Genomic DNA, 14,602 nt, shown 5'->3' with positions numbered 1-14,602 from the left:
AAAAGAGTATTCGAGAAAGGTTGGAAACTAATGTTTGGTTCGAAGAAAATCAATACGCAAAATTGCCTCTACATTTTGTCTCCTTCTGCATTCTTGTTCTATTTTCTGTACTGTGCTTTGTTGAGAATGGTAAGTGTTAATTTGACTTACTTAAATTATTGGTCGTGTGCAAATATGAACTTAGTAGTTGTGTCTCAGGGTCGAGTTTTGTTTGAAGCTAAAATAATAATAAAAAACTATTCCGGTAATCAAGTATTATCAGCACTTTAGAGCAACACTGTTACATCAAGCTTTGTGCTCTTAACGTAAATCGACTATTTTTCACGATCACTTTGTCATATATAGATAGCATGAACTTAGCTGCTAAGAATCGCACAAACGGTTTCACATAGTCAATAACTTTAAATTTGCAAATACTCGACTTTAGCTAGAGACAATTTAGGTTTAAATAAATTAAACATAGTTACGCTATCAAATAGTTTAAATTACGAGGATGTCCAGCATATATTCTGTCACTCTCAAAAATGCCTATCCATTTCGGAAAATTTTTTAGGATTTATGTAATGTCTTCACAGGTATTTCTCATTTGTTTTTAATGCTGCTTCGGCTGGTTCGGAAGTGAATAGTAAAACTATTCATTTTCGAGCAGCTGATGAGACAGAATTGCGCGTCCAGAGTTTAATTTCCGACCATTTTTTGGTATTTTTAGAGAAATAAACAAGTTTTTGGCATCTGTGTGCTTAATATACTGAAACAACTATTCACCTCAATGTCGGTGAAAGTGGTTGATATTTGCCTCGCCACTTTGCAGCTTGGTTAATGTCCTCCACTATTCACTTTAACTTTGGTGAATAATCGATGATTAGTATATCCCTAAAACAGTCTATGGCTTTAAGGCGCACTCAGATTGGCTACTTAAACTCAAAGTATCCTTTGCAATTCACCTACATGCAATGCCTGCAGGATTTTTGCCTCAAAATATTATTGTAGTTATTGCATGAATAAATGGGTTAAAAACATCTTTTTATGCCATGTTATTGAACTGTTTTAGTATATAATAAAAAAAACTACTCACTTCAGTGTTGGTTGCTATTGACCTCACTGCTTAGCAGCTCAGCAAATATCCACTTTTATTGAAAACTAGAGCATTGGATGATGCAATTCATAAGTTTTCATAGGCATAAACATTATATGCTAACTGAGCCATTATACTATACATGCACAAGAAGACCACTTAAACCAGAAGTGTTTTCGTACATTGCAACATTCTGTTTGTTCTTACAAAATAAAGTCGGAAAGATTTATCTGTATTTTGAGGCATTTTTGTTAAAACTATTTAATCCACTTGCATTTGTTGGATATGAGATGATTATTGCCAACTCAGCCCTACATGTCTCATGTCTGACTATCTATCATCTCATATCCAACACGTGTTTGTGGAATTATTGTTTACTAGCTACCTCCGTGTTGGTGAATAGTTTTTGCCTACTGGCTACTTCATTAAATGGAATTCTTTGTCAAGCTTAGTGTATTGTTTCTATCAAGTTGAAGCAGGTTTGTTTTCATTTTAGGTGGAACAGTTTACAGAGAGTCAAATTGATGGTATGGTGTAGAATTTATTGAAAGAAATTATGGTGGTTATTTGTGGTACACAACTTAAGTCCAAGGTCTGGGACAGGGGGAGGAGATTCTCCTTCAAATACCTTGCTAGAGCTGGATTGTCTGGTCATCAAAATCCTGAACCTATTATTGACAAAAGCACATCATTTTCCTCACAAGTTTTTTCATAGCTGACCTCTAAAATCCATACCTAATTTCATACCTGAGTTTTGAAAATTGTACATGGTCTGTTAATCCAAGTATGCTTTAAATTAATAAAATTTAGTTGTAAATTTTAGTTGGTGATATTTTGGTGTTGTGCGTACTTGTATTTGTCTTGTAATTCCCTGAAAAATTACCTTTATCTTAAGAGTTGAAGACCATGATGGGAAATTCTATATCAGTATTCAGATCAAAAGTGTTCAACAACCATTCTCTTTGGTATGGCACATATCTGTATAGCTTACATAGCTTTGGTTATCCCCACCCCTAGTATCTTCTGGGCATTAGTAAGCTCAATATTTAAGCAAATTTAATATGTTGAACCTCAGAATTTTTATAATAAACTGAATTTATTTTTCTCTTGCATCGTTCCCTAGAATTTAAGGAATGCTTCTCACTGTTTGATGGGGACAGTGATGGCATGATAACTGAACAGGAACTAGCACTGACCATGCGATCCTTGGGAGAGAATATCACACATGTAGAAATTGCTGCGCTTATGAAAAAGGCTGGTAAGATAAAGACTGCAACCATTGTTAACATGATATTGGGGCAAGTTTAAGATAAGCAAAGACTTTTCCATCTCCTAACAAAGATTAAATTTTCAATTATTAATATATGTAAACTTGATTGGTTGTTTATAAATCTGCTTGGAGTATTACTTTATACACACAGGCATCTTTACTTGGTCTACAAAACATACAAATAGAGAACTGTTTATTATTTAATTATGCTTATCTTTCATGCCATGAGAAGTTACAATGCTGGCAGTGCCACTTTTTTTTTAAAAGAGTTACTGATTTAACACTTGTAGAAACATACTTACCTCTGTCTGTCATTAAAGCACACCAAAGAATGATTACCATTTGATTTAATTGTGCTAATCAGTGCTATTGGTGTATACATCGATGGAATAGAACAAAGGTTACAAAGAATTTTGATGCAATTCAATATTATTTCTTGTTATTAATGACTTTTCTCAGCTAGTTAATGTAGTGGCATTATGATGCTTGGAAACCCATTTTTTTCATCAAATTAATTCTGTTAACAGTTGAAAGTTCATAATTTCTTTCCAGGAAAATACAGCAGTTTCTTTTGAAATTAACTCCAACTACTCCATGAAAGTTTTTATTGACTGATAAAGATTACTTTTTTAATATTCATTGAAGCTATAAGTTGTATAATATTTTTTGGTTACATAGTGTATGTAACCACATCATAATGATATAAATTTTTACTAATAATTATAATTATCATTGATATTAGTATCTCTATTGATTTATTATGTTAGCATTATCATTGTTTCTGATCATTACTATGTACTTGTATGTCTCTGTTGATATCTGAGCCTGAAAATACTCTTTCCTATTTACAAAATATTAGGTAAGCAGAAAGTGCGATTCCCAGAATTCTTGAAGATGATGGCAGAACAGCATAAAAAGAACCTAAACTCAGAGCGTGAAATTTTGGCTGCTTTTACAGCTTTAGACAGGAACAAAACTGGTGTTGTGAGTCGAAAGCAACTACAGCATCTAATGACAGGCACAGGGGATAAACTAACAGCTGCAGAATGTAAGAGATTTGATAAGTGTCTGGTAAAAATGATTCATAATGGCAGTTACTTACAATGCAACAGGTTTAGCTTCCCCGCTAGGAGTATTGTGCTTGTAAATGTTTTTCAATCAATTTTATGTTACTTAAGGGTTAGAGATCAAGGACAGAACTTTAAGAGGAACTGTCACAAGCTGTGTCTGAGATGAAGGGAGAACTCAAACATTGTTTTTAATGTAGCTGAACACGCTGTCTTCTCGTAAGGCTCCCACATTTTAGTGGTTACCTTGTTATGCCAATGCTCCCCTACAAATTGCTTCTAAGTTGCTCTGCTGTGAATGTTACTTCTTAATTTCTAGTATAAGGTACCTTTTCCATTTTGTTATTTCATTTACTTGCTATCATTTCAGTGATGTTACTTGTTTTTATTTTCAATTGGTGTTTCCCTTCTTCTAATGACAGAGATACTTGTTGTGTTAGTGCCTGTAAATCATGGAAGAATGCCCTGTTTCTGTCTCTCCATTACAATTCCCCCTTGGTTATAGTTTACCCTATTGTTTCAATACTGGTATTCTTGTAAAGTTTGAGGAGTCAGTAATCCTACCCTAGATTATGAGTGTTCATTTGTCCTACTACCCCTATTTAAGCAGGGTGCTTTTGTAGGCTAGTACTCATATTTTTTCTAATGCACCAACCTCAACTAGTTCCCCTAATCCAGCAAAGTAACTATTGTTCCTGGCCAGTGATCTTCCTTTCATGAGGTTTGTTTTGTTCAAAAATCCCTATTTCAAAATGATATTCTTTATACCTATACCCATTGTCCCTGTTATCAACTGGCCATGGCAATAGTAGCCCTCTTGTTACAATGATTTATTCCTTTCAATGTTCCAGTGTGTGTTTCAAAATTTTTATTTCTAAGTTTAAGTTTACAAATGTGTTTTTTTTTCTTTCAGTTCAACAGATGTTAAAGGATTTGAACTTGGAAGGTGGCAGCTCTATTAATTATTCAGGTCAGAAATGCATATGAATTTGTAGCAGTATCTTCTTTTATTTGCAGAATCTACATTTTAGTATGTGATCATGGATTTCTTTCTGTATTCCTGCAAATGCTCAAAAAGCTGTTGCAGTTATGCACTTTGTTTCCATTTTCTTATCAAAAAAAGAAAAACTTACAGCAGCCTTTTTTTGCTGGCCAGGACATAAGAGTTTTAACTTTTTGGACACTTTTCTTTTAGCACTGATATCCCTTAAATTTTCTTTTAGATCTTGTGCGAGCTGTAACCCACTGAGGGAACGGTGATGGTGCAGAAAAAAACTGTTACATATTTGTCCTTTACCATCCTTGCAAACTAAACTTTATGCACATTATGCATTTTATTGAAATAACCTTCTTCCTGATTTGAACCATCAGTATAGTATTACTGCCGTTGGTATGCTATAGAAAGAACCTTTTGTAAAGAGATTTGTTTGAGAATACCAAGAAATCTTGTAAAGCAACCATGAGAAAGAAGCAATCTGGGGTGTTAATGTCAATTTTGTGGCCATCACATCTGAAGATAAGCATTGCAAAAATTATTTATAGGTGTCATCCAAGTACTATTTATAGAGTTTTATTGCTTTCCTCTCACTGCAGTCTTTTCAGACAGATATAAAAGGTTAAGATTACAGAGTTTGGACTGCTTTTAGCCCAGCATTCATCAGGCAATGAGGTTGCATAATTTGTCAACCTCAATACCTGAAGGGATTAGTGCTGTGTGTCTTTTAAAAATTTTTACAACTAACTGCTAATTAAATGTTGTTAGAAATGGTTGTGAAATGATGTAAGGAGCTATGTTTTGCCACAAATTGGCCTCCATTAAAGTTAACAGTGTAATTTTTAGTATGTTAATTGGGTTTATTGGCAGGAAACAGGGAATGCAGGTGTAAGAATTACTGATTCAGAAATTGAAACTTTTTTTTTTTTTTGTGAAAGTAAAAGAAGAATTCTAGTCTCACTCAATGATGTGTTTACAAAAATTGCATTTATTGGAGTGACATATGATTAAGATTGGTTAATGGTGACACAATAAGATCTGGTATTTATGAACCACTTGTAATTATTAAGGGGGATTTAGAACTGTAGCTGAATTAAATAAATGCTTTGAAATTCTGGTGGAAACTTTTTTTTTCTTTTTTCTTTTTTTCCCCTTTTTTAAACTGTTTAAACTGGTTTGCAATTTTAAAGCTTTAAACCACCAGGAACACAAGTAATAAGAGAACTAGAAACTAAAATGATAAGCCAGAAGAGGTTGAAACGTTTATTTACCAAGTGAACTTGGATCAATTAATAGGATGGATTTTGTGTTTGTACCATTATTCAGTTTCAAAACAGATCAGCAGCTTGGTTGTGTCCTCGTGTACCGGTACAAAAAGGAACGAAACATTAACGAACTGCGTCACAACTCCATGTATGGATATGAAAACAATAGGAATTCCCCCGTGTACCGGTACACCAGGACAGCCCCAGCAGCTTACTGATGACAATTGAAGGTTGTTATACATTTAATCCTTGAAGTTCAGCTACTTTATGTTGTAATTTAGCTATTTTTTCTTGCAATTTTAAAACTTTCCCTTGGAGTCTCAACACTTCCTTGTCAGCCTCAGTCAAGGGAGTCCTTGTTGTATCTGTTGGTGGAGTATCTTTCATTTTTTGTTCTTTTCCCCTATCATCATTACTGGCTGTTCTATTTTCGTCCAAGTCGTTCGATTTAGAACCTTTTTGCAGAGTTTCTTTTGCTTTTGCAGCATTTTGATCAGCTCGTATTTCGTTATTTGTTGCCATTTGAGAATGTTTCAAAGCATTCTGATTCGTTGGGAGTGCGCTGACCGCATCTGACTTTTCTTCACTTTCTTTTTCTTCACCATCGACGTAATTCTGAAACATTGGACGAAGCACAGGGGCGAGCAATGCCCATATATAGAGGCAAAGGCATGCGCTGCTCGAACCCATTTTGATCCAAACCGCAGGCCATGATCTTTGAAGCTGCCTAAGGTTTGTAGCCGGTGACGGGCTGTACCAATTTGTCAACGTCATCATAATGTGCAATGACGCTAAGAACATTGCAAAATGGAACAAGGAATAGTTATAAGCTACATGATCGTCCTCCTTGACTACAGACTCTACATCATCGCTGTTTTTCGTTGCAAGGTTGTTTGCCCTAGTTTCAAGATCTTTGTAGTGAATACGCCATCTGTCTGGACAGAAAGAATATTATGGCATAAAAACGCATGCTGCGGTAGCGGAGCTCTTAAACGCTTAGTCCGTATTGGAGCGTCAATTCCTAAGAAAATCAGACGGTGACCCATCTGGCTGAGAGAATTACTGGTCAGGTAATGGGCGTGCATACGTCCATGACTGAAATTCTATTTAACATGAAAGTGATATTGATAATTCAGAGATCCTCTTCAGGCTCAGCAAAATCTTTATACTGTTGGTAATTTTGAAAATGTCTCAATGGGTGAATACCTCACTTTTGACTAACCAGAGGGACAGAGTTGTGATACGAAAATGTTAAACGCGGACGAAAACTTTTGAAAAAAAATCGCATGTTACCCCCCAAACATAATTATTTCTTCAGGTTTCCTTGTCGAATTACTGGTACCCACTTGTACTCATGCGTGGAGAGAGAGACACTTTGGGAGGAAAGTATCTTGCCCGAGAGAACACAGCGCAATGCCCCAGCCAGGTCTCGAAGCCAGACCTCTCGACCGGAGTCCAGCGTGGTTATCGATGGGTCTCGGCGTTTCCCACCGCATTAAATGATGAAATATGAAATTGTTCTTCAAGATCGACCGACCTTGACGGACTGTATTCTAAAAATTAAGATAGCGAACAACCTTAGTTGTTGAACTTACTCAAGTTTGATGCACTCATGGCTGTGCTAAGACTGGCATAAACGAGCATGACAAAGACAAATAGGCTGCTGAAAATTCCCTGCAAACTCAAGCCTGTCGTCTGGTCATATCCAGATATGACGTAACCTGGAGGATTGCACAGATCGTCCGGCTCGTGCGATAAGGCAGACCACGTGAGATACGTGGTGTAAGCTATCACGACGGAGGCTTGAAACAAACCTGAAAAGAACTTTAATGATCTTAACTGATCTTGAGTTTTATGATGAATGGAAAAAAATGAGATCTAAGAATTGTTAAGGAAGTTCAGATGTAATTGCTTTGTTTTGTATTGCGCTCTCGTGGAGAAAAGAGGAACTCAGACAACATCTGCAAAGAAACATCAATTAAAAAGAATGATAACTCTCTGAGGTTATTTTTCCTACGCCCGTCATCTCCTACACAATCTCTGCCGGTATCATAATAAAAAAAAAAGATACTCGACCAATTAGCCAAGAGACGCTGTGAGCATTGGCGGTTATATCCAATCGATTTTCTTGCGCATGTAAAAAGCCGAACACTTTTGTCTCTCACTGAAAACATTTGCCTTTTACTTAGTTTAACCGTAAGTTGAGAAGGTGAGACAGGAGCATTTAACTTGAGTCAAGAGAGGGGTAGAGAACTGGTGACTTGCTATGCCATATTGTCTCCGTCACCCCTTTTCCTTTCAAAGTTAGTCGGGTGGGGAGCACATGTTTCTTCGAAATTCGCCCATCCCCACATTTACAGGGAAGAGGAATTCACTGCACAATGAATTGAACCAAAGGGCTCCTAACTTCGTTTGACATAGGTATTTGCATGTATTCAGGGCTCTGACGTCACTAACCAGTGCCTGACTGCGCCTCCTGAACCTTGGGAAGAACGCTGATCACTGTCGCTGCTACACACTGGCACAAGCTGAACGAGACGAAGAATAAATTGGTTTTACACTCGGCATCCCGCACAAAGTACTTGTAAAATAAGATCACAGCAACCATGGATAAGATAAACAGCATTCCGGTACAAGAAAGGAAGCACAAATACCTGAAGAAAAGACGGAGAGCTGTTATTTCATCAGGAAAGCTGGAATCACCATCACATCAATTTTCAACTCTCATATAACTTTCTATCCTGTAAGTACCCGCTTACCAGCATCTTGAACGACAAGGTGTCGAGGCCTCCTCCATCTTCTCGACCCAGGTCTCACTCCACGAGTGAGACATATCAACTAGCACCACAAGTTGAATTAGGATAAAAAGGAATCCACCGACTAGGCCGAAATACATCCATACACGATTAAATGACAGTGACTGTGGTATTAACAGCGAGGATGTGATTAAAGCTGTAAAAGAAAATTAAATTAACATAAAACATACTATCATATAAATCGTCCCAAGATATCTTGAAGCAAAGAAATTTTTACTGGCTAGGTATAAAACGTTTCAGTTTATTATTGGAGATCCTTCAAAACTAAATTGCTTTACCAGTTTTTTTCCTTTTCGATTAAGGCTGTATTTCTTTGTTGATTCATAGACTAAGACGCGCGAGTTATCATTTGGCGCGAAAAATTTTCGCGCTAAATTGGTAAAATATCAGCATCAAGAAAAGTCAGTTGAGAAAATAAGATTTATAAGGAAAATAAAAAGTAAGAAAAAGATCTGAGGAAATAAAACCTAGAAGCTGGTTAGCGATAAAAGTTGTAAGTGATGCTTAATAAAAACTAACAGCTATTGCTGGCAATCATTACTCACCAATCAACAACAGAAACTTGATGTACCAAAAACCATTGTGAATCCGAGCACGGATCTCTTCCGCGCTTTTCACATTAAGCGTCATCACGGACAAACACAGATAAAACAAAGCTGTTCCAAAACACACGCGATAAACTGCCGTGTAACCCACTAGATTGTCACAACTTTTTGAGTCCACCATTTCGTTGCAGAAATGCGGAATAGCATTCAGTTTATCTCGCATTCGTGGAGCAGAAAGCACAAAACATAACACTGTGACGAGTAGAAGAAACAAAGTGTAGTTCACGCGAGTCATTGTCTCTCTTCTATGTCCCCCGCATGCACAGCACAAGAAGCATACGCTCTGATCACCATTCGGTTCATTCTTAGAATTGTCTTTCATGTTATTTACTGAGCTGAAGTCTTTTTCATCGTACCACACTTAAGGAAAAGATATGTTTATGTTCATGTCTGGTGGCACAATTATGTCGGTATAACGTCACGCAGTAAAAGTGTTTTTAGCGGGAAAAACTGGTTTGAAGAATTAGACACAAATCTGCATGGTAAGTTTAAAAATTGATCATACGAACTTGTTGTTTGTATTTTCATACGCAGATTTAGTCGGAATTCGTCGTAAAGAGATCATGAACTTTTCTGTAAAAAGAAGTCGCGGTTTCGATACCTAATTGAAAGAGTTCAAAGATCCTTTTATGACTAAAAGGGAAGTACTGTGAGCCAAGAATCTGGCTTAAATCGCCAAAGAGTTCTCAGGCCAGATCACCCAGCGTTTGAATCATCGCGTGGACTCAGACGAATAATAAACATCTTCCTTTACTCGAAAACTGTGCGCCAAATTTTCCCATTCAAGAAACATTTTTTATTACCGATTAATCAGTATACAGGACTGATCTCATGCACATAAGGACTCTTGGCCTAGCCCGGCCAACCAGCTCTTTCACTTGGAAAAGGATGCGATTGCAAATTCGCAGCTGCTGGCTTGGCTTTTCAATCCTCACGTATGATCGACTTGGAATTTTCTTTCTCCTTCAATAGTGAAAAATGAAAACGTATCTTTCTTTTCGATGGAGAAGTATTTTTTTCGCAGTGCACAAGACACATTTAATTAAAGCAAGGCACGTTCAACTCATCAACTGAAAATGAATTGGCGGGTACCTGCAATGTGTCAGAGTTAAAGTGACAAAATTCTGCTTAACTCTTATTTCAAAAGAAGATATATCAACTAGCCTTTTGATACCTGGCTTTTGAAGTTATTGCATCCACTTGCTTCTAAAGAATACTGTAGAATAATCGAGATTTTGATAGCTTTTCACTAAATAGAATAACAAATTATTAAAAAATTGAATTGCTCTTTGGCCTTTATTTCTTTTTTAATCCCGTTTGATTAACAGCTTTACCTGCGGTTTTTCCATATATCCTTTCCTTATTAATAACACTACCAACGTTCTTTTTTTACCTCATGCGCTGCACGTCAGGTCATCGATTACAACCCGTGAGGAGAAGGAAATAGGAACAAGTTTGTAATCGCATATCTTTATTGATAAATCAATTCTATTCAGGAATTAAATAAGAGTTGGCCAGGGGAAGGCCTGGTCTGAAACAAGTTTATTTGATGGCTCTATAGCTGTTTCATTTGCAATCAAATGGAAACACAAGAGAGGACAATTGCAAAGAGTAAATAGCACGAACGACAAAGTAGCCATATGGTTAGATATCTTTTTTTTAATGTTCTCTCTTTTTCATCTTTTGGTTTCACTGAAATCTCAGTGATGTTATTTTATTTGTAAGTATGAACACAGGTTTGATACAAATTATTAAAAAAAGATCTCGCTTATAGTACAAAATAAAGTAAAAAGTGAGAGAATGCAATGAAGGGGAAATTTAGAGAACTGTGTTGAAAGTCACATGATGGTATATATAAAAAATTACTAGTATACTTTGCTTAAAATAGCTATACATCAAAGACTGCTTTTAATTCTCACTTTTAGTGGGTGCTTAAATGAAAAAAGAAAAATTATTCTTGATTGTACCAGGGCTTCTGATCTTTAATGTTTCCTGAGTTATCTTGAAAATCGAAAATGTTTTCTTTACTACCCAGGATAGAGTTCTGATTTGAATCTATTTTTGTCGGGTATGACGAACAGGCACCTAAAAGCTATCCTCTTTTCGTAACATTTTCTGTTCTTGGAATAGTAACTTCACCTGTTTCCTGTATGGATAGTATTTTATGCTGGATTTTCACGATCTTCGCCTGAAATCTAAGAATTCTTTCTTGTAATCTGAGAATTTCCTTGGAAACTTCAGGTTCTTTGACGCTGTTGCTGAAAACACTTTCTTGGGTAATCTTTTCGAATGGATGGTCGATTTGTATTCGCACTGGCATAGAAGGATTGGGAAGCCTTATTTGTTCTTCCGAAGTTCTATCAGAGGAGCACGACCTTTTCCGATCATACATCGACGCATCGGGCAAAAGTGAACTCTCGGCCGACGAAGTTGGTGTGAGTTTGGATTTATCTTTTTGTTTTTCGACTGTCCTTTCACTAGCACTGCTGTCACGGTTTTTATCACCCGAACAGAGAGGGTCATTATCACTTTGGTGTTCCGTTTTGCCTTTAGCTTTACTTGCTTCGCCCACACCGACGTCTGTTTCATTACCTTGATTGCTTTTTATCGCTTCTTGAAGCCTCCTTTTCCTAGCTTGCCGGCTTTGCTCAAGCTCTCGTTTGTCTCTATTCTTATCAACCACGATTTCAGATGTTTTTAATCTTTCCTTTGTCTTCATGAAATCGTCTCTAAGCCGTGCAGCGCTAGCTCTTCTTGCGCTCGGCTGTCTGGCAGGTTCAAAGTCCAACCCCAGATAATGGCCCCACGTCCTTCGTATTAAGGGCGCTACTAGAGTCCATATATACACCAGACAACAAATATAACTTGATGCCATTTGCACCCAGACTGCTGCCCAATTCTTTATCATTTTCTTAAAATCAACGTTTTCATCTGGACTGTGCCAGTTCGTCATTACCATCATGACATGTAAAGATGCTAGGAAAAGAACAAAGTGAAAGAAAGAATAACTATAAGCGACATCTTCGCTTTCAAGTTCCTCGGCTCCTTTACCATCCTCATCAGGTATGTTCTCTTGTTTTCGGTGCTTCGTGTTTATTTCGACACTTTTTCGCAAGTATTCGGGATTGTCAGATAAAGAGAGTCCCAGTTTCCCAAGCTGTGAAGTGCTGGCGCGGACAGTGCACGCAAACGCTAATAAGGCAAACATCAAAAGCGCGCCAAAGATCGCTTGCCCATTCACACCAGATACCTTGTCATATTCCAGAATAACCGCGCCAAGTGGATTGCATTTTGAGTCTGGTTGAGATGAAAGGGTATTCCATGTAAGATACATGGTGTATATTGTAATGACTGAAGACTGCAGGAGACCAGCTCCTGTTGTTTCTTCCTGAATTCGCGGAAGCACAGAAATTATTGTAGCCAGCGCACAATGTCCTACGTTAAAACTGATATAAAAAGTATTCGCTTTACACTGTGATATATCGTCCGGATTGGTGAAGAAAAGATAAAACATCACAGCCGCCGTGACAGAAATCGAATACACTAAAGCGGTTGAAAAGGCTAGTGAGAAGTACCAGCATTTCGTGTCAAGGGTGTCCATTTTCTCTGCCCAAGATACACTCCACGAATGACCAAAGTCGATGACGAGAATAATTTGAATGAGAATGAACATAAATCCACCCGTAAGTCCAATATACATCCATATCTTGCTGATAAGCTCCGAACTCGGTAGATAAAATACGAATCCTATTATCAAAACCAGCAGGGAGAGTTTGATGTACCAGAAACCATTGTGGATCCTAGCGCGGAATTTTTTCTTAGAGTGCACGTTGTAAGTGAGGAATGAGAATAATAGAAAAAACATAGACATGGCGATTGAAACTCTGTAAACTGCTCCGTAGCCCACGAAATTGTCGCAAGTTCGTTTAGACGCGAGTCTCGTGCAGAGGAAAGGAATTTTGTCCAGATATAGTCGCATATTCGGGGAGAGCATTACGAGGCAAAGAACTGTACCAAGGAGAAGAAACACGGTGAAGTATAGCCTTGATCTAATACCACCGACTTTCTTTTTACAAAATAAACTGCACGCTGCTGAGCCTGCGCAACAAGCGACTTCACTCGCTACTTCCGCTACGCCCAGAGTCTGTAGAGCTGCTCCCATAGAAACCCATAAAGAACTCTGGGATAGGTTGAACAATAAACAAAGGATCACTCAGAACCATTCAAATGTGCCAGGCCTCACTTTTTCCCTTTTTTCGAACTAAAATAAGGCTGCTTTTTACCTCTCGCTATCAAGAGACCACGATACCTGATTTGAATGTCTGTGCAGTAGGAAAGTCTTTCAATATGTTGTTAGGATGTCACACTTTGTATTGATTACGATGTGGTGTAAGCAATGCTGTTCTAAGTAGCTTTTTGATGGACTCAGCGTTGTTTAGAAAAGTTGTGCCACGGATAATTTACCAGACGAAATGCTCTGGGAGAGAATGGAGCTCGTTTGCTCTAAAACACACAATGATCGACAAGCTATTAGTCGATTTAGTTTGTCCAACAGATGAGTGATCAATCGACAATCCATTGCTTGTAACGTTCGCCCTCCATACTCCGTGTGCTCCACATTACTTAAACGATAACTCAAACGAGGTTCAGTGCAATGCAAAAAGTGCTTTTCTTCCTTGGAGAAGGTAAAAATTCGGTGTGGCAGATGCTGATATTCACGATCAAAGTGCTAGCTCCCCTGCGGAAACGCCTTGAAATTACGTTGTTTCGTAGTGAACGAAGTCACTGATCAATCGCGCGTGAAATACACCTCAGAAAATATTTCCCTCCAACAGACGAGAGCTTCAACTGGTGTGTGATTCGAACAAAGGCAAAATCCGATTTTCTAATTGCTCCTTTTTCTGGAATAATCTTGGATATCGCCCACAACCATCCAGAACTTTTCAGTTTTTTCTTCCGAACTAGTTGTTGCATGGAGTGTATTGTTATTTATGGTCGTGACAGGATTGAAACCAAATTACGCCACCAGTCAGCAGGTGAACGAGTCAATAACCGGCCGCTTGAGCCTGCCATATAGACCCTCTCAGGACAGCGTAGAGTTTTGAAGCCAAAGCCCTATAGGCGTCAATTTCGAAAATTCTAAGTTTTCGTGATAGATGATTCCTCTAAAGTGAAATGTAGCTCCCCTTATGGCCTTCGTAATTTCTTCTTTTATTTCGCGATAAAAAAAAGCCAATTATAAAATCAGGCAGGTTTGAGACAACAAACTGGTTTTCTATTGTCGTATCAGTTTCAACTTTTGTATGAAATTCTTAAATTACCTTTACGTCGGTTACAAATTAATAACGTTTGCAAAGCGAATAAAACGGAGGAAAGAAACTTCTGGTAAAACATTCAAATGATGAGGTTGTTGAGACAGGCGTAGTAGGATGGAATCTAAAAGTTGTTCAAAGTCAATGCGTGCGTAGTGACCAATTTTGTCTATTTGGAACCAAAGACCCACTTTCTCA

The 14,602-nt window shown here is 37.6% G+C and overlaps 2 protein-coding genes and 1 pseudogene across 3 annotated transcripts; 1 reads left to right on the top strand and 2 right to left on the bottom strand.

Annotated features, from left to right (window-relative positions):
* Window positions 1-5,530, top strand: LOC113670886 (uncharacterized). The gene is made up of 6 exons (XM_027187093.2): window positions 1-129; window positions 1,572-1,602; window positions 2,199-2,333; window positions 3,205-3,393; window positions 4,326-4,382; window positions 4,636-5,530. Exons 1-6 carry the CDS (start codon window positions 31-33, stop codon window positions 4,659-4,661), a joined length of 537 nt encoding a protein of 178 aa, XP_027042894.2. The 5' UTR covers window positions 1-30; the 3' UTR covers window positions 4,662-5,530.
* A 237-nt stretch (window positions 5,531-5,767) lies between these two features.
* Window positions 5,768-9,547, bottom strand: LOC113670885 (serine incorporator 1). The gene is made up of 5 exons (XM_027187091.2): window positions 9,033-9,547; window positions 8,431-8,623; window positions 8,129-8,325; window positions 7,267-7,485; window positions 5,768-6,606 (listed from the first exon to the last, which is right to left on the bottom strand). Exons 1-5 carry the CDS (start codon window positions 9,412-9,414, stop codon window positions 5,906-5,908), a joined length of 1,692 nt encoding a protein of 563 aa, XP_027042892.2. The 5' UTR covers window positions 9,415-9,547; the 3' UTR covers window positions 5,768-5,905.
* A 1,186-nt stretch (window positions 9,548-10,733) lies between these two features.
* On the bottom strand, window positions 10,734-14,133 carry LOC113670764 (putative serine incorporator pseudogene; annotated as a pseudogene). The gene has a single exon (XR_016183415.1). The product of XR_016183415.1 is annotated as a putative serine incorporator pseudogene (transcript).
* Window positions 14,134-14,602: the final 469 nt, after the last annotated feature.

The sequence above is a fragment of the Pocillopora damicornis genome, chromosome 2 (assembly GCF_964200805.1).
Source record: "Pocillopora damicornis chromosome 2, jaPocDami1.2, whole genome shotgun sequence".
Classification (NCBI taxonomy): domain Eukaryota; kingdom Metazoa; phylum Cnidaria; class Anthozoa; order Scleractinia; family Pocilloporidae; genus Pocillopora; species Pocillopora damicornis.
The sequence above is the reverse complement of the archived record's forward strand: the minus strand, read 5'-3'. Positions and strand labels throughout refer to the sequence as shown.